The sequence below is a fragment of the Mustelus asterias genome, chromosome 14, assembly GCF_964213995.1.
Source record: "Mustelus asterias chromosome 14, sMusAst1.hap1.1, whole genome shotgun sequence".
Classification (NCBI taxonomy): domain Eukaryota; kingdom Metazoa; phylum Chordata; class Chondrichthyes; order Carcharhiniformes; family Triakidae; genus Mustelus; species Mustelus asterias.
In genome coordinates, this window is record NC_135814.1 from 44,463,012 (window position 1) to 44,490,898 (window position 27,887).

The 27,887-nt window shown below is 40.9% G+C and overlaps 1 protein-coding gene across 2 annotated transcripts in view; it reads left to right on the forward strand.

Moving 5' to 3' along the window:
* The first annotated feature begins 7,576 nt into the window (after window positions 1–7,576).
* Window positions 7,577–27,887, forward strand: part of itgb6 (integrin, beta 6) — a 52,125-nt gene continuing 31,814 nt past the window's right edge. For both annotated transcript variants that reach the window (XM_078228256.1, XM_078228255.1), the window contains exons 1-8: window positions 7,577–7,879; window positions 8,354–8,433; window positions 9,301–9,505; window positions 10,106–10,352; window positions 12,267–12,432; window positions 12,522–12,683; window positions 16,574–16,669; window positions 24,491–24,580. In XM_078228256.1, coding sequence (XP_078084382.1) covers window positions 7,819–7,879; window positions 8,354–8,433; window positions 9,301–9,505; window positions 10,106–10,352; window positions 12,267–12,432; window positions 12,522–12,683; window positions 16,574–16,669; window positions 24,491–24,580 — 1,107 coding nt within the window. In that variant the 5' untranslated portion in view covers window positions 7,577–7,818. The remainder of the gene's footprint in view (window positions 7,880–8,353; window positions 8,434–9,300; window positions 9,506–10,105; window positions 10,353–12,266; window positions 12,433–12,521; window positions 12,684–16,573; window positions 16,670–24,490; window positions 24,581–27,887) is intronic.

The following is a 27,887-nucleotide window of genomic DNA, read 5'->3' on the forward strand; positions in this document are numbered from 1 at the left end:
ATTGCGCATCCTAATTGCCCTATAGAAAGTGGTGGTGTGCTGCATTCTTGAACCACTACAGCCCCTGTGGTTTAGAGACCGATGGTGTTGTTAGGGAGAGAGTTCCAGGTTTTTGATGCAGCAACAGTGAAGGAATGGCAATATAGTTCCAAGTCAGAATGGTGTGGTTAGGAGGGGAACCTGCTGGTTGTGGTGTTCCCATGCATCTGCTGGCCTTCTCCTTCTAAGTGATAGGGGTCGTGGGTTTGGAAGTTGTCGTTGTTGGAGCCTTGGGGTGGGTTGCTGGAGTGCATCTTGTAAATGGTACACACAGTAACCAGAAGGTCCTGAGGCTGGCAGTTAGTCTTGCAGTTCCCCTGTGATCCAATCCCTTTACCCAGACATGAAGCCTTGCAAGGGGGCTACAACAACAGCGTGATCGGATCTTTCACATGATCCTCCCCAGCACAATCAGGCACTCTGAGGCAAGCAAGTGGTTCAGTTATTGTAATTGATAGTTCAATAAATAAGATATCTTACCAATGTACCATTAACCGTCTACGGAAGACAGAAGTGAGTGGATAATGCAGATAAGTCAAGTGGTGGAGGGAATGAATGTTTAAGGTGGTGGATTGGGTGTTAGTCAAGTGGGCAAGTAAAGTATTCCATCATACTCTTGCTTTGTGTCTTGTAGATAGTAGACAGGCTTTGGGAAGTCTGGGGTGAGTTATTTGCTGCAGAATTCCCAGCTGCTGACTTGCTCTTGTAGTCACAGTACTTATATGGCAGGTTCAATTCAGGTTCTGGTCAATGGTAACCCTCCAGAATGCTGAGAGCAGGATTTCAGCAATGGTAATGCCATTGAATGTCAAGATGGTTAGATTCTCTCTTATTGGAGATGGTCAATGCCTGGTATTTATGTAAATGTTATATGGCACTTAACAGCCCAAGCATGAATGTTGTCCAGGTCTTGCTGCATCATGTAATTTGCAAGGGATGTCATCACAATAACCCATTGCTGTACTTCAATCCAAAACAAGTTTGTCAAATAAAAAAAGAAATGGGCTCTGATATTCCTTTCTGGAATAGTCAGGTCCAGAGATAAACTCTTGAGAGTCTGTAGATTCTACTTTATGGGGTGCACAAAGAAACTAGCATTGGAGCTTGAATGTGGTTCCGCTTAAATCAGTGACCAGTGGGACCAAGCTGAAAGTTGAAGAAGATAAGTGGAACCTTCCTTTCCAGACTTCCATACAATTTTCTGACTTGTTTTCCAACAGTAACCAGAAGGTCCTGAGGCTGGCAGTTAGTCTTGCAGTTCCCCTGTGATCCAATCCCTTTTCCCAGACATGAAGCCTTGCAAGGGGGCTACAACAACAGCGTGATCGGATCTTTCACATGATCCTCCCCAGCACAATCAGGCACTCTGAGGCAAGCAAGTGGTTCAGTTATTGTAATTGATAGTTCAATAAATAAGATATCTTACCAATGTACCATTAACCGTCTGCGGAAGACAGAAGTGAGTGGATAATGCAGATAAGTCAAACTGTGTGAGATAATTTCAATGACATGTAACCTGACTATAAATCTCTCATGACTTGGAATAAGGATTGATGTTTGACAGTGATTCGATGTATCTTGGTGGTGAATCAGCAGTATTATCACTGATTTACTACCAAGCTAAGACAAGTGAAATCAGTTCAATGTACTGCTGCTGGGTGTATGAAGTACTATTACCAAACATTTACAACTGATTCTGCGATGGTCCTGCTGTCAGTCAAGTACAAGTTGCAGCTCTTACATTTTTTCAAGACAAAATCCACAAAGCTCTTACAAAGGCTTCAAGTATAAAGCACCAGTTGGACACTAAACTGTCAATTGTAGAAAATAATAGGGTGAGTCTCATTGCAATAAGCAAAACGTGTACTGTAGTTTGCACCACGTGCACCATCTCTTGCTCCTTATTGTCATTACCATTATAAGGCGGCATGGTGGGACGGTGGTTAGCATTGCTGCCTCACAGCACCAGGGAGCTGGGTTCGATTCTCGGCCTTGGGTCACTGTCTGTGCAGAGTCTGCACATTCTCCCCCTGTCTGCGTGCGTTTCCTCTGGATGCTCCAGTATCCTCCCAAAGTCTGAAAGATGTGCTGGTTAGGTGCATTGACCATGCTACATTCTCTCTCAGTGCACCGAACAGCATTTTCCAGGCTCACTTGCCTTTGTAGCATCGTCGGTAGAGGTCCTCACCGGAGAGGATCACATATGGTCCCCATGAACGGGGACCTGTCATGATGGCCTCGCTGGTAGGATCGGAGGCCGTTGAAGCCCCCCCCCCGGGAGGTCAGGACAGAGGTGGGGTGCCCCTTGGGCTGTGCCAGCCTGGCATCCTGGTACTACCCATTGGGTACCCTGGCACTGCCAGCCTGGCACACTGGCAATGCCCACCGAGCATTGGGCAGTGCCAAGGGGGCGGGCCCCCAGTAACTACAAGGGAAGAGGAGTGCCAACAAAACACCCCTGGGACATCCACTTGAAGCACTCAAGAGCGTGGCCTCTCCAAATTCCCTCCACCTGTGACCCCATCAACTTCAGCAGGTCAGGTCAAGAAGGACCTGCGTCAGAACAGGAGACCCTTAGCAGGCAGGGCCCTCAAGGCTTCAGGCCTCCAGAAGCCACCAGCCAAAGTCACCTCTGAAAACAGGGCACAGCAGGCTGCCTCCAGTCTGTTGTGAATGTCAGGGCTGCACCTAGACACAACGATAGAATTAATAAAATTAAGACATTTTGAAGGCACAATGATGGCACTGTCCTTAATCTGCACTATGGTAAATTTATTTTGCATTTATCCCTCTCCAAATCTCAGGTATTGAATGGCTAATCAATGACGCAAGATCCTGCATTCATTCAAGGTAACAAAATGTCCCCATTATCTCCCATCTTATCCCTCAGTTTCATTAAGTCTCAATCAAAGAGGTTTTGGTTAAATTTATATTCATCATCGAGCACCATAGCCTTTCATGCCTCCCTGCAATGAGATTTCTCTCTGCATTCAAGGCTGAATGTTATCCCTTCATTTGTCCCCTACTCTCCCCACACATGACACAGAGTGATGGAAGTTGGTTCCACTTGTTGACATTTGAAATGTCTGCTGGATGGGAATGAGTGTATGCTGTCAGAGGTATGTGCTCATTCTGATGAATCCATCCACATAGTTTGCTCCTGACCTGCTGCCTAATGGTGCTCCACAGAATCTTGTTACGCAGTAATAGAACGCAAATCGATATGTTATTCATGGCATGACTGTGCACTCATTGACTTCGGGTTTCTCGAAATGACTGGCCTTTGTGAGATGGACAATGTTATAGATTGTAATGGTGTGAAAAAGATGCCCGGGCACATCTGAGTGTTCAGCAGTATTGAAGAAGAGAATAAGTTATCACTGACTGCTGTGTCAAACTTAACTAGGCCATATCTCTCCCAAATACCAAAGCAACGCAGAACATTAACTTGGTAGCTTCCAGTGAATGTCGGGTGAAGTGTTTTTGTCAATAGTCACACAATGATCCTGCTGAACTACTCTCTGTGAGGACAATGCTAAGCTAACCCCCAGCTTTGGGTGCATGCTGTTGTGTTACAGATCACTGCATCCTGATGTCCAGTGGCATCTTGGGGCTCAGTATCAAGGTGCAGCCTCTGCATTAATGATACATAACAGGAGGCATTTGGAGAGATGGTGCTATTCGGATGCAGCTCCGCCTTCAGATGGTCAAGCAAGAACCATTGACGAATGTTTTTACTCTTATGCCTACAGTCGGGCCAATCAAGAAAAGCAGTATGTTCACCTGCTCCTCTTCTTACTTTTTATTTAACCCTGAAGCCTTAAAAATCTTTTCCACCATAGATCCCAATTTTGTGATTGGTCTGGACCCTGAATTAGTCCGAATTGGAAGTGCAAAATTGTAATCCATGTTAAAAGATTTATAAAGTGTACGTGCAGCTTTAAGAGCTTCCTGGATTTCAAGATGGCATTTCTGTTGACTCAGAGACAAAGGGATTCCCTGTATTTGCTGGTTTTGGCAGGCTTCGCAAAATGGTGATGGGGCACCTCTTTAAGGAAAGCTTTTAACAATGGCTGCCTGTTGATTTCTTTTGCTCTGTGGTTTACTTTTTAAACTGTCAAGTCAGTTGACTTGGAGCTTCTGCTTGTTTATTGCTGAGCTGGGCAGTCGCAACATTCCTTACATAATTAATTCTTTCTCTTTTTCTGGACAAGTTCAAGCTCCCACTTGGGCATCATGTTTTAGCGATGGGCTTCTTACAAATGGCACTTTGGACACTGAATTACTAAAAGGAATTCTCAGAACTTTCTGCAGCCTCGAATTTTAAAAGATTCAGCTCATCCATGCAGGTTGAGTTGATTCTGTACTCTGAAGCTGGACTTCCAAAGGAGATTCAATGGAGTCTCCTGCTGCAGTAAAGAAGGTTACATTTCTGCCTTCAATTTGAAGACCTTTCTCTGGAGCAATTTTTTTAACGATTTTTCCCCTGAACCCCTGGTTCTTAAGGAGCTTCTTTTCAGGTCAGAACATTTTGTTGATTTTTTTCTCAGTCTTTCAACATAGGTGGAAAAAAGAACATAATTAAACACAGTAAATAATGTTTGAACTAGGAAATGGTATCTCAATTTATACAATATTCCTGTGTAATGAGAAACATTTTTCAAAAGATTTTGACATGGCAAAAAGAAATAAAAATCTAATCTCATGTCCATGGACGGCTCGGTAGCACAGTGGTTAGCACTGCTGCTTCACAGCTCCAGGGACCTGGGTTTGATTCCCGGCTTGGGTCACTGTCTGTGTGGAGTTTGCACATTCTCCTCGTGTCTGCGTGGGTTTCCTCCGGGTGCTCCGGTTTCCTCCCACAGTCCAAAGATGTGCGGGTTAGGTTGATTGGCCATGCTAAAAATTGCCCTTAGTGTCCTGAGATGCATAAGTTAGAGGGATTAGTGGGTAAATATATAGGGATATGGGTGGGATTGTGGTCGGTGCAGACTCGATGGGCTGAATGGCCTCTTTCTGTACTGTAGGGATTCTATGATTCATTATAACTTGTCCCCTTTCTGTCGGGGCTCATCTGTTTCGTACACAGAGCATGTATAATACAGACAATATAATACAGATGTTTAAAATTGTCAAACATGTACACATTAGATAGGAGGAGTCTGGTTCAAGTGGTTGACAGGTCAAAAATGAGAGACCATTAATTAAATGTGAGAGATTTATAACAGGGAGCATGAGAAATTGCTTTCCGCAGCGAGTTGTAAGATTGTGTAATTTACCACTAGGATTAGTGCTTAAGGAGACAAATTATGTCATGGATTTGTTCAAAGTGAGAGTTGCCAGGCATCAGGGAACTGCAGTAGCAAGAAATAAAATCTAAATATATGTACCAAAAGTTTATCTTTATCTATTTCTATTTTAATAGCTTATGCTTAATCTGACCTGTGCTAATTGCCGGTATATCGAACCAGGTACACCATATCAAATGAGTTTGACATCCTTGGCCTTGTGTTGCACAACATTTCTATCATCATAACTAGTATCTTGTCCAACTTACTGTGACAAACATCATGGAAGATCTGCTACTTTGACCAAAATTAGTCATATCAGGCAAAGAGTAAGAACCAGTTAAAGTGGAAAATTATGGGAAGAATTTGTTCTCACGGTGCAGCCCAATGCTTCCAATACATCAGATTGGTCACTATGGCAAACTGTGCAAGACAAGAACTCTGAAACGATTGGAAGGCCGCAAGTCGATCCACAAAGTCAAGACACAACCCAGGGACACAGAACCATGTTTCTTGGGTGAGGTCAAAGATCTTGATGTTATGTTTTGGACTGCAGACATGGCTGTCAATGGCCATCTAACAAATTTAAAATTACACACAAAAGCTAGCATGACAATCCTATCAAACAAAGAGCCACAGCTGGTGATCCAAAACAGATACCACCCACAAAAACCCTGTACACAGCAAGAAGATTACAAATTCTGGTGAAGGGCACCCTCCAGGTGATACTGAGGTATAAGACCATGAGATGTAAGAGCAGAAGTAGGCCATTCAGCCCATCAAGTCTGCTCTGCCATTCAATGAGATCATGACTGATCTGATATGATAATCCTCAACTCCATTTTCCCACCTTATCCCCATAACCTTTCTTCCCTTACTGATTAAAAATCTGTCTCAGTCATATTTAAGAACCCAGCCTCTACAGCCCTCTTGGGTAAAGAATTTTACAGATTCATTATCCTCTTAGGGAAGAAATTCCTCCTCATCTCTGTCTTAAAAGGGCAACCTCTTACTCTGAAATTATGAATTATGCCCTCTGGTCCTAAGCTCTCCCACAAGGGGAAACAATCTCTCAGCATCTACCCTGTCAAACCCCATGAGAATCCTATTGCTAGAATTCTACTGCCACGCCTGCCACGGAGCGGGCCAGGGGCGGACAATGGAAATGTCCGGTGACATCAGGTGGGATTTTCTGGTCTCGGGTCGAGCGAGGCCATAAAATCCTGCCCTAAATGTCTCAATAAGATCGCCTCTCATTCTTCTAAACTCCAATGAGTACAGGCCCAACCTACTCAACCTCTGCTGATAAGAAAATCTCTCCAAACCAAAATCAACCTAGTGAACCTTCTCTGGACTGCCTCCAATACCAGAATATATTTCCTTAGATAAAGGGACCAAAATTGCTCATATTAATCCAGGTGTGGTCCAACTAGCGCCTTGTATAGTTTCAACAAGGCTTCCCAAGTTATGTTTCAGGTTGATGACTTTCCACCAGAATCCTGTTCTGATGAAAGGTTGTTGACCTGAAATATCAACTCTGTTTCTCTCCACAGATCCTATGGGCTCCGCTCTGTACTTCCAGCATTTTATGTTTTTATTATAGCAGAATAGGTAAATAGATAACAAATGCAGTGTAATGCAGGCAAATAAGAACAAAGACTATCTGATATTTTGAATTAAGTTACACAATACAATCTTGAGGATCTTTTCCCCAATGGCAGTTAATTCAATTGATGAATATTGTAGTTATACTTTCCAATGGACAAGTCCCCACTCGCTACAACAACCTTTCTCAACAGCTTTGCCTTTCTCAGGTATGCCACTGACCGGGTTACTTTGAGTCGGGGAAGTTTGTTGGGGCTTGTCAGTTGTGGAGCCAGGCGTGTAAATAATGGGAGACCGAGCTGTGTCACTGGCCCTTGTGGGCAAAGTTGTCTCGAAGGTGATTGCTTCTATTTACGTGATCTGTACCGAACCATCTATCATCACGGAAATCCTGGCCTTAGAAAATCAAAACAAACTCATCACAACGTGGTTTCGGAGTGTTTTGAACTCTCAGGTGTGCCGGACTTTAGCAATAATCTTGCGACGATGAATAATACGATTCTGCAGCAATGTACCGGAAGTGTGCGATTCACAGTGGGCCAGGTGAGCTCCGGCTGCCTTTCCCCATCAGGCGGGCTCCCTGTGATGTACAGTCTCTGCACCTTTCTCATATGTTTTCTTCATACCTGTCTTTACCATAAAAGGAAAGAGGAAGTTGGCGAAGGGCAGGGGCGAGGCGGCTGCACCATGGTGACCGTACTTCTCCCAGACTCCAAGTGTCAGCAGTCTGCTCCACCTCCCCAGGTAAGGAACACGTCCTTTGCTCTGTGTTTGCAGCTCCACCCCCACAAAGCGCCAGGCTGCAGGTATCAGAAGCTTCTCAATTCTTCCTTCGCCTTGGGACGCATCCTTTCTCTCAGTGTGCTGAGTGTTGAAATCCCAAGACATGAGAGTGGACCTGGTGACAATGGTGCTGCTTCTGGCAAAAGTAATGAGTGGTGCAGAAGGTGAGTTCGTGGTTACGACACATTTCACTTATTATTGTGACTTTCTTTTTGTTTACGCAGCATGGAGGGGCCGGTAAATTCTGCTCCGTGACCTTGCGTATTACCTGAGCTATCTGACATTGTGCAGTGAAAATATTTGATGTGTAGTGAACTGAAATGTTGTTTGGTTTTGCAATGTTACTCAATATGCGCAAGTAGCATTCGTCCAAATACAGATCAGGAATTAACATGTGAACATTACACCTGATTTCTCGGGAAGGGGTAGATTTATTATTGTTCGGGAATCACAATAGTCGTAATCCATTCATTTGACCATTTCATTTCAAAGAATATTTTTTTTAAATGATCTAATTGTTTACACTTAGCAACTAGTGCAATTTGACAAATGTTCAGGAATGTTCATTCTCTGTCGCAGGCAAATTATTCCTTCGATTCATGTTCTGGTCATTCATTCCTCCATTGTTTCTTTGGCAGGTTCCTGTGCCTCTGGAAATGCACTCACTTGTGAAGACTGTTTGAGGCTTGGCCCGCTGTGTGGTTGGTGCTTCAAAGAGGTAGAATAAATGTTTTTTTTTTAATTATCAGGTCTTTCAAAAACAAATCTTTACATTTACTCCATTATTTGTTAGCGTTAGGTGAGATTTCCTTTCTGTTGCTTACTCGCGAGTTTGACCATGAGGTTAATAGTTAATCCATTAAACCCACAACATTCTGCTTCTTATGCAGTTCAGTGGTGCCAATTGCAGTCTGCTAAACTATGTTATAAGTAAATGAATAATCCATTTTATGGATGAATATGGCAAAGTGTTTGCTCATAACGTCTGCAGCAAACATTACTGAAGGCGAAGGATTCTAAAACCAACCCATTTGCCCCTGTAGCACATCTGTCATCCGCACATCAAACCGGGCATTTACACCGGCCCAAAGTGTTGTTTTACCTGAGTACGCCTCACTCATTTAAATAGCCTCGGGCTCAGAAAATTAGATTTGAGCAAACTTGTACAACTATTCCTCTTAAGTTACTTAGCGAGTGAATGCAAGCCCGTGGAACAGAATGCACCTTGTATATAATAACAAAATGGAAAAAAAAATATTACAAATGGGGTTGTGTCCCCATTATCCAGCTCGAAGTGAATAGCTTGCGGCCAGCCAATACTGGAATTCATGTTTTCCAACAGAACAAGCACCCGGGTTGTGGTAAAACTCGCTTGAAGGGATTTATTGATATTCAAAAGTATATTTTGAAGATCCAAATGGAATGTTGGTTTGGAGGTTTGAATGTTGCTACTTTCCTCATTGGAATCATGTAGAGAGCCACCATGTGTTTGTTAACAGATTTCAAATTTCTTTTAACATCTCCAGCCTTTGTTTTGGAAACAAAGACGAGGTGTAGGAAACGATTGTGTTCTTGTTCATTTTAGGGCTTCAGTGACGGTTCAGGCGCTGGTGGAAGGTGTGACACTCTTGGTAACCTTTTGCTGCGGGAATGCCCCCGGGAGTTCATAGAATTTTCCGTCAGCAACCTTAAGATGATAAGAGGCGAGCCTCTAACCCCGGGCACCGAGAAGAGAGGCGGGAAAAGGACACAAATCTCCCCACAAAAACTTGTACTTAACCTGCGACCAGGTAAGAGCGATAAAGAGTGGCATTCGTGTGCACCCGGACATACATCTAAAAAAGAAGTGCACACCACTTTTCACACAAGTTTCACTGAAATACTAAGTACAAGCTACCCCGGTCAAGTGACGATTTCCCTCCAGCCCTGAATGCCAGGGTCAGGTAGCCTTTATCTACTTGAAATTGCGGCGAGAGGAAAAGAAAGTTCATTTCGCGATTTAAACACTCTGTCAAAGGCAATGGTTTGAACTAGAAACAGAAGTAGAATAATCTTATTGAATCTCTGATATTTTTTAACATTAATCATTGAATGGGAATAGCATCTTGAGTAACAACAGGTTTGAGTAAAGTAAACTCTATTAATTGTACTGTACTAAAAAGTCATAAGGATAAAAATGCAGAATTTAATTTATTTATGCAGAGGTCCCTCTCAATCTATAGTTGACCCCTAATTGAGGAATAGAATGAATGAGGATTGAAACTCTATAAATATACACAATGCAGGTAAACGTTGTGCATGAGTTCACATTTGTCTTTTGGATATAAATACTCAGCAGCTCAAAGCATTTGTTTTTGAATTTTAATATGATCAAACTAATTTTCTAATAGGTAGTCAGGTGACATTTGGAGTGGATGTGCGGCAGTTTGAAGATTATCCAGTTGACCTTTATTACCTAATGGACCTTTCTGCCTCTATGACTGATGACTTGGATGAAATTAAAGAGCTGGGCTCCTCTCTCTCCAAAGAGATGGCCAATCTAACCAGTAACTTTAAACTGGGGTTTGGAACGTTCGTAGACAAGCCAATGTCTCCTTATATCAAAACGACAAAGAGTGATTTAGTTAATCCCTGCTGGTATGTGATTTATATTATTGCTATGATGAAGGTCGAATGATCACGTCTATTTCAGAAGCCCTGGAAGTGTAGGAAATTCAGGGTGCGAATTAACAACGTATAATCATTTTTGTCACTAAAGATGGTCTATGTCAATCCCAACCCAAAATAAAGCTACTTTTTCAGATGGCCCCCCAAAGCAGGGATAATAATTTAACATCAATTTAAAATGAAACAATTGTCAGCCTCATAAAATGACTTATTCTTAACTCCAAGTCAAAGTTACTGTTCCTGCTAAGTTACTGCACAGTTATTGTTCATATTCTATTCAGTCTTTGAGTATTTACCCATCTCAGTTTTATCACTTTAGCATTAGAATGCAGTTATATAAAAAAAAATAGCAGTTGTGGAGTGCCTTTCCCTCAGCATCAATGCAAAGAGGTTTGCACCTGATCGCAATGCTAAACTTGCAGTATAAATCCATAGGATTTGACTGGACAATTGATGTGAAAATTATTGAGGGAATATTTCACACCACTTCCATGCAATGTCAGATTGGATTAAAAATGTGTTGAGAGGGTCCTTTCCTTTGCCGGAACTCTATATTACATTAAAATACCAAACAGTGCAGATATTACTTCCTGCATTGTTTTAACATTTAAGTGCATGAATGTAACAACAACCAAACAGTAGACAAGAAGACCAGTCTAGTGTTCAGTTGACAAAATTGAGTTATTCTAATAATTGTTCTTATTCTGTTTTGTAACAAAAAGTTCAGTGCATGTTTATTCAGACATATATGTAAAGCTTTGCTTTTGCTGATGAAATCGGTATCAACAAAGCACCAGAAGCACCTTACTTCAGGATTCTGTTTCTGGGGAAGCGGTGGTGTAGTGGTGTTGTCGCTGGATCAGTAATACAGAGACCCAGGGTAATGTTCTGGGGACCCGGGTTTGAATCCCACTATGGCAGATGGTGAAATTTGAATTCAATAAAAATCTGGAATTAAATGTGAACGGTGACCATTAATCCATTGTTGATTGTCGTAAAAGCCCATCTGGTTCACTAATGTCCTTTTGGGAAGGAAATCTGTCGTCTTTACCTGGTCTGGCTTACATGTGACTCCAGACCCACAGCAATATGGTGTCCTCCGGGATGGGCAATGAATACTGGCCTAGCCAGCAACATGCACATCCCATGAATGAATTTTAAAAATCCCAACCAATATTTTAATACAGAAATTGTATTGAGCGGCACTGTGGTTAGCACTGCTACCTCACAGCGCCAGGGACCCGGGTTCAATTCCAGCCTCGGATCACTGTCTGTATGGAGTTTGCATGCTCTCCCCGTGTCTGTGTAGGTTTCCTCCGGGTGCTCCGGTTTCCTCTCATTGTCCAAAGATGTGCAGGTTAGGTTGATTGGCCTTGCTAAATTGACCTTAGTGTCAGGGGGATTAGCAGGGTTAATACGTGGGGTTATGGGAATAAGGCCTGGATGGTATTGTGGTCGGTGCAGACTCGATGAGCCGAATGGCCTCCTTCTGCACTGTAGGGACTCTATGATTTGATGAAATTGAATGTGTCAATACCATCATTGAGAAAATATTTCATGTGTATAATCTCATATGCTTCTTTCGAGAAATAGTATAAAGTTTGAATAGTGTGAGGGATATCTTACCTTTAATTAGAACCTCAATTATTACTTAAAATATTTCAAAATAATTTTGAGCGTAATGGATGCCATAGAAACTGATGTAATTTTGATTTTGAGGATTCATCCTTTCCTGATAAAAATGATTAAGCTTCCTTGAGCTGTATGTGCAAAATTGAGCTGCAGTGTTTTTCATGAGGTGCTCAATATTTTCCAAACTCAAGTGTTGTTACACCCTGAATTTGATTGTGCATGGAGTTGGAAACATATCTTTCTTTTAAATAGGCGCCACGACGTATATTGTTTGCCCACATTTGGTTACAGACACATGCTATCATTGACTGAGGACACCACCAAATTTAATGAAGTTGTTCAAAAACAACAAATTTCTGCAAATGTGGATACTCCTGAAGGAGGATTTGATGCAATATTACAAGCAACTGTCTGTAAGGTAAATTAGGCTTTGCCGCAAAGTCAAAAAGAAGTGATCAAATGTCCAAAGGCAAGTAGTTGAAATATTAAAAATAATCTATATTTTAGGAAACAATTGGTTGGCGCAATGATTCCTTGCACATGTTGGTATTTGTGACTGATGCTGATACACACTTCGGAATGGACAGCAAGTTGGCTGGAATTGTTATCCCTCATGATGGAAAATGCCACTTAGACAGCCGGAACAAATATGCCAAGTCCACAACAATGGTAAAATAAAACATTTGTTTAAATGCTGTGTTTACATGAAAATTGTTTCTGTTGAAAGCCAAAAGGATTGGCTGCAAAATAACTTTGCCAATTTTTGGGGGCTACTTAGGTTTCAGGTCCATGTTTAAATATTCTGAACATAAGTTTAATTTTAATCACTCTCATTTCCTGAAAATATAAATATTTACTCTTAGCAAAGCTGAAATATATAAGACATTAATTTAAATTAATTTTTAAAGTTTTGATAGATGGTATTTTTTCAATCTAGTTTGCCAAGACCTGAATATTCCAATTCACATAATTCCGCAATTGTGGAGGCTACCAAACGGTTAAATATTAATAAACAAAGCTCACTCCTGGTAATTTTCTGAAAAACAATAAAACCTAATGGTGCATTGTGACATCGGAACCAGATTTAGTGTCCATCTTTACTTAATGGAGAGAAACTGATGGTGGCATGACTACCATGCACCAAATGTTCCTTTAAACCTACTTCTTTACCAGTGTTATGAATAGCAGTTTTGCATGAATATTGCAGCCTAAAGGACGGAAATAAAGTAAAAGGGAGAATCATCTACTGTGCACTTCATAACTTCAAATAGAGACCCAACAAGCAGGCCTTTGACCCATCCATTACAAATAAAAAAATAAGAGATGGTTTGAAAGGCATTGTTGCTGTATATTGTTCCCGAAATATTTGCTGGAGGGCAGGACTGACATGGATAACCTGAGATGATCAATATATTTTGATAAATCTGTTGATATTCATATAATCAATAAAGCCCTGTTACAACCTCGTTCACCTGCTTCTTCTCCCTTCATAAAATAAAATCAGTTTTTCAGACAGACACTTCATAGGTCTTTCAATATTTAGGACCAGTATATTTGATTTCAGTCATAAAGAGTCGGTCGAAGTATTGAAAGTGTAAAAATTTTCCAAAACTTTTTATTTGGATTTCAAATTTTAAATAGAGCTGAAATATTTAACCGAAAACTGAACTAAGTTCATTCCAAAAGCAAACCTGTGCCTACCTTTAATAAACACAGACTCTTGACTCATTCAAAAGTCGCTTTGCGTCACAGGTACCATTGATCTGGCTTTTGTGACAAGCAGGCATTATGAAACATAATTATGACTCAGAGCTGAGTTTCCTTCTGTCCCAAATATCTTGTTCCTTATTTTGATGTGACTCCAAATTTCAGAGAATCTATTTTCTTCCAGTTTAGAATGGAAAATGTCAAAATCAAGAAGTGTAGGTGATTTGTTTCATATTCATCAACTATGTTTATGGGTCATGATTAGACTTTTCATATACTATATATAGTTTTGCTGTATTTTGTATTTTTATGCTGGTTCAAGATGGGGGGGGGGGGTTCCCATGTGCTGAGGGACATGTCTTTTTTTTAATCAGGATGCCCTTTAAAGGGCAGGTTCTTAACAATTTTTTTCCTCACTGTTTGAAATTACAACGGGAAAACCCCACAAGTCAGCTAGCGAGCTGCCCTCTGCTTTTCCCACCTGAGACAATGCTTAGAAAAAAAAAATGATAACATTCCACCCAATGTCTGTCATGGAGTCAGTGGTGATAGCGGAGAGGTAAAGCTATTGTCAGCTTTTTTATATTCTAAGCAGATTATTGCTGTATTTTGTAAGACCTTTTGCTATATAATGCAAATGGAAACTGATACCATTCTTATAAATAATGAGAATAGGTGGTTATGGCACATGAGGAAAAGGATGGCATCCAAGAATGGAACCTGAGGCTGTGCTGGGAGTGGTTTTGTGTATCCAGAGAATGACCACAAGAATAATGTATCCACAAAACCAACTCCCAGTTTAGAACACCTTGACTATCCTGGTAGACTCAATGAGTTGGGTCTTTATATATCAAAAAAGCATAGATTTAGAGGTAATTTAGAGGTTTATGTAAATGAGGTGACTTGTGATGGTGAGCTGGCAAGATGGATACAGTACTGGCTTGGTAATAGAAATCATGATGTGGAGATGCCAGCGTTGGACTGGGGTAAACACAGTAAGAAGTCTAACAACACCAGCTTAAAGTCCAACAGGTTTATTTGGTAGCAAAAGCCACTAGCTTTCGGAACAGGCTGTCTCTTCGTCGGGTGGGTGGGAGTTCCTATGGGTGGGAACTCCCACCCACCTGACAAAGGGACAACCTGTTCTGAAAGCTAGTGGCTTTTGCTACCAAATAAACCTGTTGGACTTTAACCTGGTGTTGTTAGACTTCTTACTCGGTAATAGAAGACAGTGGATAGCAGTGGAAGGGGACATTTCTGAATGGAAGACTATGACTAATGGTGTTCCTCAGGGATCAGTGCTGGGACCTTTGCTGTTTCTAATATATAAAAATGATTTGGAAGGCAATGTAACTGGTTTGATTAGTAAGTTTGCTGACGACACAAAGGTTGGTGGAACTGCAGATAGCGATGAAGACTGTCAGAAGATGCAGCAGGATATAGATCGATTGGAGACTTGGGCGGAGAGATGGCAGATGGAGTTTAATCCAGACAAATGTGAGGTAATGCATTTTGGAAGGTCTAATACAGATGGGAAATATATAGTAAATGGCAGAACTCTTAAGAGTGTTGATAGGCAGAGGGATCTGGGTGTACAGGTACACAGGTCACTGAAAGTAGCAACACAGGTGGTGAAGGTAGTCAAGAAGGCATACGGCATGCTTGCCTTCATCGGCTGGGGCATTGAGTTTAAAAATTAGCAAGCACATTGTAGCTTTATAGAACCTTAGTTAGGCCGTGTTTGGAATATAGTGTTCAATTCTGGTCACCACACTCCCAAAAGGATATGGAGACTTTGGAGAGGGTAAAAAAAAGATTTACCAAGATGTTGCCTGGTATGGAGGGCATTAGCTATGAAGAGAGGTTGGAGAAACTTGGTTTGTTCTCACTGGAATGACGGTACTTGAGGGGCGATCTGATAGAAGTCTACAAGATTATGAGGGGCATGGACAGAGTGGATAGTCAGAAGCTTTTTCCGAGGGTGGAAGAGTCAATTACTTGGGGACATAGGTTTAAGGTGCGAAGGGCAAGGTTTAAAGGAGATGTACGAGGCAAGTTTTTTTTACACAGAGGGTGGTGGGTGCCTGGAACTCGCTGCTAGGAACTCGCTACCAGGGGAGGTAGTGGAAGCAGATACGATACTGACTTTTAAGGGGGTCTTGACAAATACATGACTAGGATGGGAATAGAGGGATATGGTCCCTGGAAGTTCAGTCAGGCAGCACGGTTGGTGCAGGCCTGCAGGGCCAAAGAGCCTGTTCCTGTGCTGTAATTTTCTTTGTTCTTTGTTGCTGCTTACCTAGAGCAATTATTTCAAATGAATAAGTTAGGGAGGACCAGAGGTTCAGCTTGCAAATTACATAAAGATTAGAACTAGGTTAGAAATAAGGTGATTCTTCTTTTCCCAGAGAATAGTCCATCTGTGAACATGTTGTCAACCTGTGTGGTGAACATTGATTACCTGTATTTCTCCAAGGGACAGCTGCACCTGTTCCTGGGTCAGGCAGAGATTATCTTGTGCAAGAGGCAGGTGTCTGTAAAGTAAATCATGACCAGTGTTATCTCCTAGACTTGCTTTGTTTGCCTAAAGGTTTCTGGAGAGGAATGTTTTTCTCTAATTAGTTTGAGTTTTTATCTAAGTTTTTGTCTTTCTGAGGGATTACATTACTGCAGGTGGGTGGGGACTGCATTCATTGTAATACCTGAGGCATCACAATTATGCGGGACGTGCTCGATGGAGCAGAGAGTCTTTTTCTGTCCATTACTTTTGTATACTTGCCTAATGATCAGCTGCATTATAAATTCCCTAAACATTTTTATTTTACCTTTTTTCTTTTACTTTATATCTGTAGGAATATCCCTCACTTGGGCAACTAATCGAAACACTTGTGGAAAATAACATCCTGCTGATTTTTGCAGTGACAGCTGAGCAGCTGGACATATACCAGGTAATTTACTTCACTGTTATAACTGAAAGAATTGCAAAAATTTCAGTGCTGAATAAGCACCGAAAGCATTGAATACCCACAATTCAGATACGTAATGGAAAAACAGATAGGGACTGCCATTTTCCACTTTGGAATCTTGGTGCACACATTAGAGACAAGGGAATGGGCTTTTGAGGGAGTTTGGGAAGTGGCAATTAGAATTGGAGGAAGCTTATGTGGAGTTATAAACACTGGAATAGAATTGATGAGTCAAATCAATTGCCTCTGTTGTTGATTCTATGTAATTTTTGGTTTTGCGTGACATCTACCCACCATTAGGATGTGCCCCTGACTTTAGCCAATTTTCTAGCCTCAGGCCCATTTTCATTTGTCATGCAGACTTTCTGGAATCTACCAGAACAGTCAATGATTTGAGTAGCAGGCCTTAAAGTGCTTCTGTGTAGACTGGAGACCAGTGAAACCGAAAATTTGAAAAAGAATTTTTTTTAAAAAATTGCACCTGAGCCTAAGGAGCTGATTATATTGAAGGGCAAATATGCCTTTTGTACTCAACATTGATGTGGAGATGCCGGCGTTGGACTGGGGTAGGCACAGAAAGTAGTCTCACAACACCAGGTTAAAGTCCAATAGGTTTATTTGGTAGCATGAGCTTTCGGAGTGCCGCTGATGAAGGAGCAGTGCTCCGAAAGCTCATGCTACCAAATAAACCTGTTGGACTTTAACCTGGTGTTGTGAGACTACATACTATGCGTATTCAACGTCTCCAGGAAAGAAATGATGGAAACTTTCCAGATGATGTTCTTCAGTCATTTGTATCATTTGACAGTTTGCCTGCCCACATATAGGTGGACATATTACATGTTCCCTGGCAATTTTGACAGCAAATCAGGAAATGTGTGGCGTGAAAAGAGCAGTTCCTGAAGTTTGAGTTTATTGAGGTGCCAGTGTAATTTGAGCATTAAATTTAGATCAATTATTTGCACAATGGTGGAAATTGTAAATGAAACAGTACTAATTTACTTCTTTTTAGACTTCATTTGATTTCATTTTTCATTACTTTGCTTTGTGCTTTGGGTTTTGGATGAGGGTCATTAACTTGTGGAAATTAAGTGCATTCCTATTCTGATAACCCATGCGAGTGTCAGTAAGTTCTATAACATGTGCTAGATGCATAATAAAGTTCCCTTCACGCCACACAGTAATTGCTTTAACACCAAACACAGAATCAGACCCCTCTACTGTAGTGAGTGCCATTTTCCATTACACTAGCCATCCTGTGTACTTTGTGAGATTGCCAATTTGTTGCTATTTAGTTTATAATTAGGAAAGATTTTGTCTTGTGGACACATGGTCACAAAGAAAATAAGTTCAGATGACCAAAATCATTCTCCATACAACTGCAAATTGGCAAAGGAGACCTTCATCAGATCATTTTGGGTTGAATTAAAGTGCAGGCTGTGGCAGTGAAAGGCTATTTTTTCTAATCTTCTATACCCAGTGCCCTATATTATTTTTAATCCCTGAGAAATAATTCACAGTTGAACATTAAAATAACTTTTACATCAAAATGTACAGTGGGTCGTTTATTAGAATCTAATTATCTGTAATCAGGAGAGGCAGTGATGCATTGGTATTGTTGCTGGACTAGTAATTCAGAAACCCAGGGTAATGCTCTGGGGATCTGTGTTCAAATCCCACCTTGGCAGATAGTAAAATTTGAATTCAATAAAAATCTGGAATTAAAAGTTTAATGATGACCATGAAACCATTGTCAATGGTCGTAACAACCCATCTGGTTCACTAATTTCCTTTAGGGAAGGAAATCTGTCATCCTTACCTGGTCTAGCTTACATGTGACTTCAGACCCAGCGCAACGTAGTTGACTCTTAAATGTCCTCAGAGATGAGCTCTAAATGCTGGCCCAGCCATCGACACCCACATCCCATGGAAATTTTTTTTAAATTATTTAATTAAAACAAACACAGAGCTTATAATAATTAAAAGAAATGTCTCCTGGCCAATGTGTAGGCACATTAGATTGCTTGGAAATTGTGAGTATCAGCAAGTCAGGAGAATACACATGCAAGGAAAGCATTTAATTTTTCGATATGCACCGTGCCCGAGAGCCCATGAACCTGGGTACACACACAGGGGAATCTTTGCTGTTATATCTAAATGTTTTGAAGCAGTGTAACCACAATCTAAACATGGCTCTGACCTAGCCCTCAATCCTTAGTCTTGAAAATTAAGTGTGGCCACCCAGCTAAATGGAGTTTATTTAAAGAGCTTTTGTTGTATCTAGACTTTGACAGTGATCACTTCCAAAGTGACTCACCTTTGTTCTATGAATCACAACAATTGAAACTTGTCATTTAATCTTCTATTTGTCTAAGGTAATTCATTGCCCACTATTGCAGAGCAAGCCTTCAATTTGTCATGAGTTTATGTTAATTGGAATAAAATGAAACTTTATTGGCACAAAACATAGCTCAGTAATCCTAAGAATTACTGATTGCGCATAAGCTAAAATAAATGATACAAACAGTAAAGATATTACGTATTTTTAGTCATTATAGCCCAAGCATATCTGAATCTGTATAGACAGCCTTTCCTTTGGACATTGTGAATGTGACCTTTGAATGCTAAGACTCTTGCAGTATAGGAGTCAAGCACAGCTCTTGCCCTTTATTTTGATGAGGTATATGGAGGTGTACATGCAAGATATATTGATTGCACCCCACAATTTCCAATTTTCCTTTAGGTGTGATCCATTCACATAGATAGCAGTTTGACAAATTTTATTTACAAATTGTTAATTTCTTTTGTACCTTAACTTTCTTTTTTTCTGTCAACTGAAAAGAACTAACAGGGGGTGACCAAGAAACTTTAAAAGCTGGCAATGCAATTACACGATGAACAGGACAGAACCATTCAATTCTGTAACCATAACCATGTTGCCTGTGTGTAGCCTCTTACATTTATATCAGCATTCAAGCCACACAGATACATTTTGTACATACTTACAAGTGAAACTAATGTGGTATCTACTTCTCAAATAACGGAATGTGTGACAGGATGTTTTATATGGCGAGCTTTTAAGTGCCTCACTTCAATTGTTGCATTGTCCTTGGGCATTGCAACATCATGATGGAATGTACGAGTTCTGCTGCGTAAAAGCTGAATGCTATTGCTGCCTTAGGATGGTGATTAAATGAAAGAAAAACAGGGACCAAGCTGGAGAAAAGTAAGGGTCTTCTATAGCCTAATACACCAGTTATGATATAACAGAGATGAACATCTGGATTTGAGAGTTCTTTAAGAATTTCAGTCACATTGTGTTTACAGTACAGGAATTAAATATTTAACAAAAAAATCCATAAAAAGACACCTGCCAGGAAACCTAGCATTCAATCAGTGTACCAGAAAATTCAACCCAAATGTTTACTAATTAGATAGATAACTAGTTTCCCTATTTTGCTGCTGTCGATTGAGGTATAAATGTTGGACAGACACCATTCTCCTTCAAATATTATTATGGGATCACTTCCATCCACCTCAGCAAGTAGATATGACTTTATTTCATCTGAAAATGACATTGCTTACAATGTAGAACTCTTCCCAACACAACATCGAAGAATCAGTCTAGATTATGTCATTGAACTCAAGCCTATATGCCTGGAGCCTGACTGAAATTGCAGCCCTTTCAGTGGACTCATGCCAAGTGGCAGAAACGTGCCTGAAGGGCCACTGATTTCAAGGCTAAACTATATGTCTGATTGAATATAATTACAATTGTTTGACATGTCAAATTGATGTATTTTATACTCTAATCTCTCCCTTTTTGATAAATAAATGGATGTGGCCCATTAAACTGTGCAATGCAAATGAGAATAGTTAGGAATTAATTACTTGTACTAAAAAGTAACTGGAAAATATGTACTCTTTAAAGTTGCAATCTAAGGAATAATTGTCTTCTTCCCCTGCCCTCTTGAATAATCCTTCTTAGACTGACAGGTTTTGTATGGCCTGAAATAAAAGCAAAATACTATGGATGCTGGAGATCTGTGATAAAAATAGAAAATTCTGGAAAAACAAGGCAGGTCTGGCAGTAGCTGTGGAGAGAGAAAAAGAGTTAGCATTTTGAGTCCAATATGACTCTTCCTTGGAACTGAAGGGAGGTCGGAATGTGATGGGCTTTATGCTGTTGAATGACATCTTTGTCATTTAGTCTCACCCTCTAACATATCCCTGACCTTTTCTTTTACTCTACCTGCTGCTCCTCCTCCTTTGTTAACAATGAAAAACTATCACATTCCTACCTCTCTTCAGTTCTGTAGAAGAGTCATATTGGACTTGAAATGTTAACAATGGGCGCGATCTTACCGTCCGTTCATGCCACATTCCTGCTGCAGCAAAGATGGAGAATTTGGCGACAAGCCAAATCTCCGTTCAATGCAGAGGGATGGGAAAATCCCACTGATGTGGATAGTCGGAAATTCCAGCTTATGTTTCTCTCTTCACAGATGCTGCCAAACCTGCAGAGTCTTTCCCACATTTTCTGTTTTTATTGCATATGACCTGATTATCTTGTTCTTTCACCGGCATTCCAGAGGTTGATACTTTCCTCTCACTAAGAAAATTACATTGTAATTTTAGAGTATAATACCTTTACAGCAAAACTCAGTTGTAGAAATTGATTTTGTTCAGCAGCCTGAACTATCTCTACAACAGATCACAACTGTTTGTTCACATATGTCTTTTTGCTCTGTGGTAATTAGAATAATAGAATCCCTACAGTGCAGGAGGAGGTCATTTGACCCATCAAGTCTGCACCGGCCCTCCAACAAAGCATCCTACCAAGGGTCTATCCCGTAACCCCACATATTTATCCCACTAATCCGCCTAAAGCACACATTGTCAGTAAGTGACAATTTAACATGGCCAATCAACCTAACCTACACATCCTTGGGGAGGAAACTGGAGCACCCAGAGGGAAACCACACAGACACAGGGAGAACATACAAATTCCACACAGTCGCCCAAGACCGGAATTGAGCCTGGATCCCTGGTGTTGTGAGGCAGCAGTGCTAATCATTGTGCCACTATGCCACCCAAATGGCACATTAAGCAGATGTTTACTTACCCCTTCAGACTCCATCCATAAAATTGCTTTATCCTGATCAATCTTTGTTTTCTTTGATTAAGATCTCACTGTAGCAGTCTGAGTAGAGTTCAGCAGATTTAATTGCTAGTGAGCAACATTATTACATTATTATTATTGTTTTAAGTTTCCTTTGGAATTTGTTTTTGTTTGATGCATTATCTCTCCAAGGGGCTGCCTTTTTATTTTGTCCCTTAATTTATTGGTTTAATTTTACTCATTTGCCATAAAATGGGTTAAAGAATGTTAAACAATCATCACGGATGACTCCAGATGTTTATCCCAACGCTGATGCAAAAACATCAATATTTACAAGTAAATACCCCTGGAGAATTAATTAGGGACAATTGTGAGAAATAATTTATGATATAGTAATTGTGTTTTTGATATAAACTGTGTTTTGTTTGGATCTTGGGGCAATCATTTGTTTAGTTTTTTTATTGAATTTATGGGATCTGGACGTCACTGGCTAGGCCAGCATTCATTGTCCATCCCTAGTTGCCCTTCAGAAGGTAAGCTATTTTCTTGAATCACTGCAGTCCCTAAGGTGTAGGTACACCTAAGGTGCTGTTAGGGAGGGAATTCCAGAATTTTTACCCAGTGACAGTGAAGGAATAGTGATATATTTCCAAGTCAGGATGGTGAGTGTCTTGGAGAGGAATCTCCAGATGGTGGTGTTCCCAGGTGTCCGCTCTTGACCTTCTAGATGGTAGTGGTTGTGGATTTAGAAGGTCCTGCCTAAGGAACCTTGGTGATTTCCTACAATACATTTTATAGATGGTGCACACTGCTGCTACTGTTTGGTGGTGGAGGGAATGAATGTTTGTGGCAGGGGTAGCAACCAAGCAGGCTGCTTTGTCCCAGATAGTGTAGAGCTTCTTGAGTGTTGTTAGAGTCGCACTCATCCAAGTAAGTGGAGAGTGTTCCATTACACTCGGTGACTTGTATCTTGCAGATGGTGGACAGGCTTTGGGGAGTCAGAAGGTGAGTTACTAGCCATAGGATTCTTAGCCTTTGACCTGTTCTGGTAGCCACAGAAATTATATGGCTAGCCCAGTTCAGTTTCTGGTCAATGGTAATCCCAAGATGTTGTTTATTTACTTCTTTTAGAAATTTACAGACTTTGTATCCATTTTGCATCTCACTTTCATTGTTTTGATACATAATGTGACCTTACTCATCCCCAAACCAACAAAAATAAATACAAGTAAATAATAGTTTTGGGTATGAGCAGCTAAGTGGACATTCTGCACTATGTTAGGCATGCTATAGCTACAGGGTATCCTCCATTAAAGTCAGACACCTTGTTGCTGTTAATAGTTATACCATTGTTACAATATCGGTACACATTTTGATCCAGGGTGGGATGAAAGGCTCAAATTAAATTAAGAAACGTGTCAGGAGACTCAGGTCTTTACATGATTGTGCTGCCGAGACACTCATGGCATAGTTTTTCCGTTGATATTTATTTTCCACAGGTCAGCATCTCCCTGAGACAGCGGCTGTGCCCTTGAGGAGAGCACATTGGAAGCACCAGTTCACACCATCCCTTTTCTCAGTGCCCACTCTCTTCCAACCTTCCTTGGCAGTGCTCAGCCTTTCACAGCGTGCATCCCTCCCTCACACCATTAATTGGCCAGCCAGTGTGAAGTTGTGCTCTGGAGCTGACTGCAGCCAGGAATGTGTTTTGCATCTGCTTCTGGGCCCACCAAGTCTGCACACCCGATGGGCAAAAAATTCAGTCCTGTGTGTGTAACAGGTTTTGTTCACTGTGCTTTAATATGTCTATTCAATGCTTCAACTCTGGCTATAACTTTGTTTACCGTTCCCTGAGTCTGCTCCCAGGCTGAACCAATCAAGCACGATGAACAACAACAGTTAACAGATTCACATAATCAAGCACAGAGCAATTGAACGCTATAACACAGAGAGATATGTTGAAACACATACTGACAGGGTTATTCAAACTCTATTTTAATCAGGCTAATTCCTGATGATCTATATTCATTGCTTACAATGGAAATGTTTTATTTATTTTCAACACCTTTTCCTATTTTATACTTGCACCGACCTTTTCTCTCATATTAACCAGAGAAAAATATATCATCACTTTTGGTGTTTTAAACAAAGCCTTTGTTGCTGTGTTGATCAGTTTCATTTCACTTATCGGTGTTGACCGTTTACCATTGTGCAATGCACTTTAGGTTGGTTTAATATTCATGTCACTTCAGTCACCTTTATGCTACACATGACCTGCATTAATAGTGGTGCAAGATTACCTCTTCCAAGAAATTTCCAAATACTTGGAAAACTCAAAATGTTTGTAGGTCTGACTATTATAATTCAAACTCTGTAATTTGGAAAACTATGTTCGGTGATACAAGGCATGTATCATCTTAATTACTGCACTAAATCCCAGGCTGTGAACAGATAGAATATTCAATTAAATGGCTATCATATTTCCAACTAAATTCGATTTATTTACAGAAAAAGCAACTGAGTTGGTCCCTCAACATTATTATCAGATTTTTTCATGATTTTTCACATATTTATGGTTTTTAGAAATAAAGCTTTATAATTATTATTGCTCCACAATTTATTTTATGGGTATGATTGTTGCCCTTAAAATTAATCATCACATAATTGTTGTTTCCTTGTAGAATTATGCAGAATTGATACCTGGTGCCACAGTGGAACTACTTGAAAGTGATTCTCGAAATATCCTTCAATTGATTCTTAAGGCATACAAGGTACACTTCTTTATTTTAGTACCAGAGTGCACACCAGAAACATAAACTTGTCCATTGTCTCTCTAGATATTGTTTTCCTTGTGTGTTAGCAACATCTTTTGGGGGTGGCACGGTGGTTAGCACTGCTGCTTCACAGAGCCAGGGACACAGATTCGATTCCCGGCTTGAGTCACTGTCTGTGTGGAGTCTGCACGTTCACCCTGTGTCTGTATGGGTTTCCTCCGGGTGCTCCGGTTTCCTCCCACATTCTGATAGACATGCTGGTTGACCCGAACAGGTGCCGGAGTGTGGCGACTAAGGGAATTTCACAGTAACTTCATTGCAGTGTTAATGTAAGCCTTACTTGTGACAAATAAATGAACTTTAAACTTTGTTTCTGTATCAGTGTAAGTAGATTACTGCCTGCCTGGAACTATTCTGGAATCACTGGTAAGTTTCAAACTTGAACCAAATCCATGTATTACATAATCACTTATTTTACATTAGGCTGCTATCCTATATTATAAAATGGCAAATTGTTACATTTATAACATAGTATAGTTGCATTTAACTATATAACATAATATAGTTACATTTTCCTGAAAGCACAATAGATTTTAACTCTCTCCCTCTGACAAAAGCAGCGTCGGGTGAATCCAAATGCTCATTTTTTTCCAAATGAAACATAAAACTGAATAGAGTCTGAAAGCATCTGCCAATTTGTTATTGCCCATTTTGGACCACCACGTGAGATGAATTTTCAACTATATGTTTTCCTGGAAAGGCTGTCACAGACCCTGTGTGGTCTTTTCTTACAAGATCTGAAGCCATTCTCCCACCTGGCCATATATTGGCTCTGGAATTGAAAATGTCAATGGCCTTTGATCTTTTTGCCTTCATCCCATTCCAGGCTATGGGGGTGACATCAGTCGCATCAGATTTCCGTTTATACCTAAATCAGGCAGATTACCAAAGCCAGTGGTTGAATTACATTCTCCATAAATGCCAAAATTCAGCAGGAAAATAATGTGAGATTTGGACTGATAATAGGCTTCTCATTAGTTCAAGCTGTCAATTATTGCTTGCATGTAGCTATGATGACACTCTCCCAGTTAGCCAGCAGTGTTTGTGGATATCCACAATCTTTCCAAAGATTTGCAGGTTAGGTGGATTGGTCATGCCAAATTGCCACTTGGTGCCCAAAGATGTGTAGATTCATAGCATCATAGAATCATACAGTGCAGAAGAGGCCCTTCGGTCCATTGAGTCTGCACTGACACATTAGAAACACCTGAACTCCCACCTAATCCCATCTACCAGCACTTAGCCCATAGCCCTGAATGTTATGATGTGCCAAGTGCTCATTCAGATACCTTTTAAAGGATGTGAGGCAACCTGCCTCTACCACGCTCCCAGGCAGCACATTCCAGACCGTCACCACTCTCTGGGTAAAGAAGGTTTTCTTCACATCCCCCCTAGACCTCCTGCCCTTCACCTTGAACCTGTGTCCACTCGTGACTGACCCTTCAGCTAAGGAGAGTAGCTGCTCCTTGTTCACTCTGTCTATGTCCCTCATAATCTTGTACACCTCGATCAGGTCACCCCTCAGTCTTCTCTGCTCCAATGAAAAAACCCAAGCCTATTCAACCTCTCTTCATAACTTAACTGTTCCATCCCAGGCAGCATCCTGGCGAATCTCCTCTGCACCCCATCCACTGGAATCACATCCTTCCTATAATGTGGTGATCAGAACTGCACACAGTACTCTACCTATGGTCTCACCAAAGTTTTATATAACTCCAACATGACTTCCCTGCTTTTGTAATCTATGCCTTGATTGACAAAGGCAACGGTCCCTATGCCTTTTTCACCACCCTACTAACATGCCCTTCCGCTTTCAGAGATCTGTGGACAAATACGCCAAGGTCCCTTTGTTCCACAGAACTTCCTAGTATCATACCATTCATTGAGTACTGCCTAGTCACATTACTCCTAGGAGGATTAACCATGGTAAATGTCCAGGGTTATGGGGATAGAGCAGAGGAGAGGGCTTGGGTAAGATGCTCTTTCAGAGAGTCAGTGCAGACTTGATGAGCTTAATGGCCTCCATCCGCACTGTAGGGATTCTTTGATTTTATGACCACTCAGTTGATATTCAGCTGGTGAGAGACCACTGCCTGAATAATGCAGATCTGTGCCCTGTTTTCTGAAAACCATAACAACACATAGATAATTTGCCAGTCCACCACTCTCCCACCAATTGACCTATTTGGGGACAAGGGCTGTCCTTTGTACACATGTACATGAAACGTCGACAAAATCCACGTTAACCCACTGAAAGCAACTATAACCAAAGCCATGGGATCACAAAACCCATAATTGAACACTATATCAGTCTGCTCAAACAATATTTCTGCTGCCTGAATAGGTCTGGGAGCTTGCTACTCCACAGCCCAAAGAGCGTCCTTCACATAACCAAAAGAGAAAACGCTGGAAAATCTCAGCAAGTTGAAACCTGCTGAAACTTTCACATTGTGGTTGTCTTGTTGCACGTTGCACAACTTTGCTGTGCAACATGCAGCTCATCGATCCAGTACAACAAGGAAACCCTCACCAATCTGGTGACAAAAATCCAGACAATGATGGGGACTAAAAAGTAGGAGGGAACTGTACTAGTGTGCAACCAGACATCACCAGATTTGTTTATCCAACTTCTGTTCTGCTTCCTCTCACCCGACCACCCACTGTCGCATTAACTTTCCTCACTACCATCTCCACCAGCTACTCTCACTCTTTTTTACTTTGTTCATTCTTGGTTTGGGACTTGGGAACATCACAGTCAATGCTGGCATTTACTGCCTACTTCCAGTTGCTCTGTTTTTGACATAACATTGCGTGCTTGTTAAACCACTTTAGAGTTAACCACAGCCAAGAACCTTTGACCTCATGTAAGGGCCCCTGCAGTGTGAATGTGTCGAACACTGAAGCTTGATCCCTTAAGTTAATGTTCGGACTTCACGGCTGGATCAGCGGCACTTCATGATTTCAGTCCAAAGAATCCACAGTAAATAAAAAGCTTTCCAAATTATTTCTTCCACCTGTGGAGTTCCCTCCCAGACAAAGCTGTCAGTTGAAATGTTGCCTCTTCCCTGCATTCTGGAGTTGCGATATGCAGTAAACAGTCATCTTGCTGGATCAGATTTGTTGAAACATGCATGGAGCTCTAGGTTTGCTCTTCATCTTTCCAACACAAATTGTCTGGGTTTACAGCGGGCTTGGCAATCAGCAGATGTGGTCAGATTTTGAATGAATTCCACCTTGGTTAAAA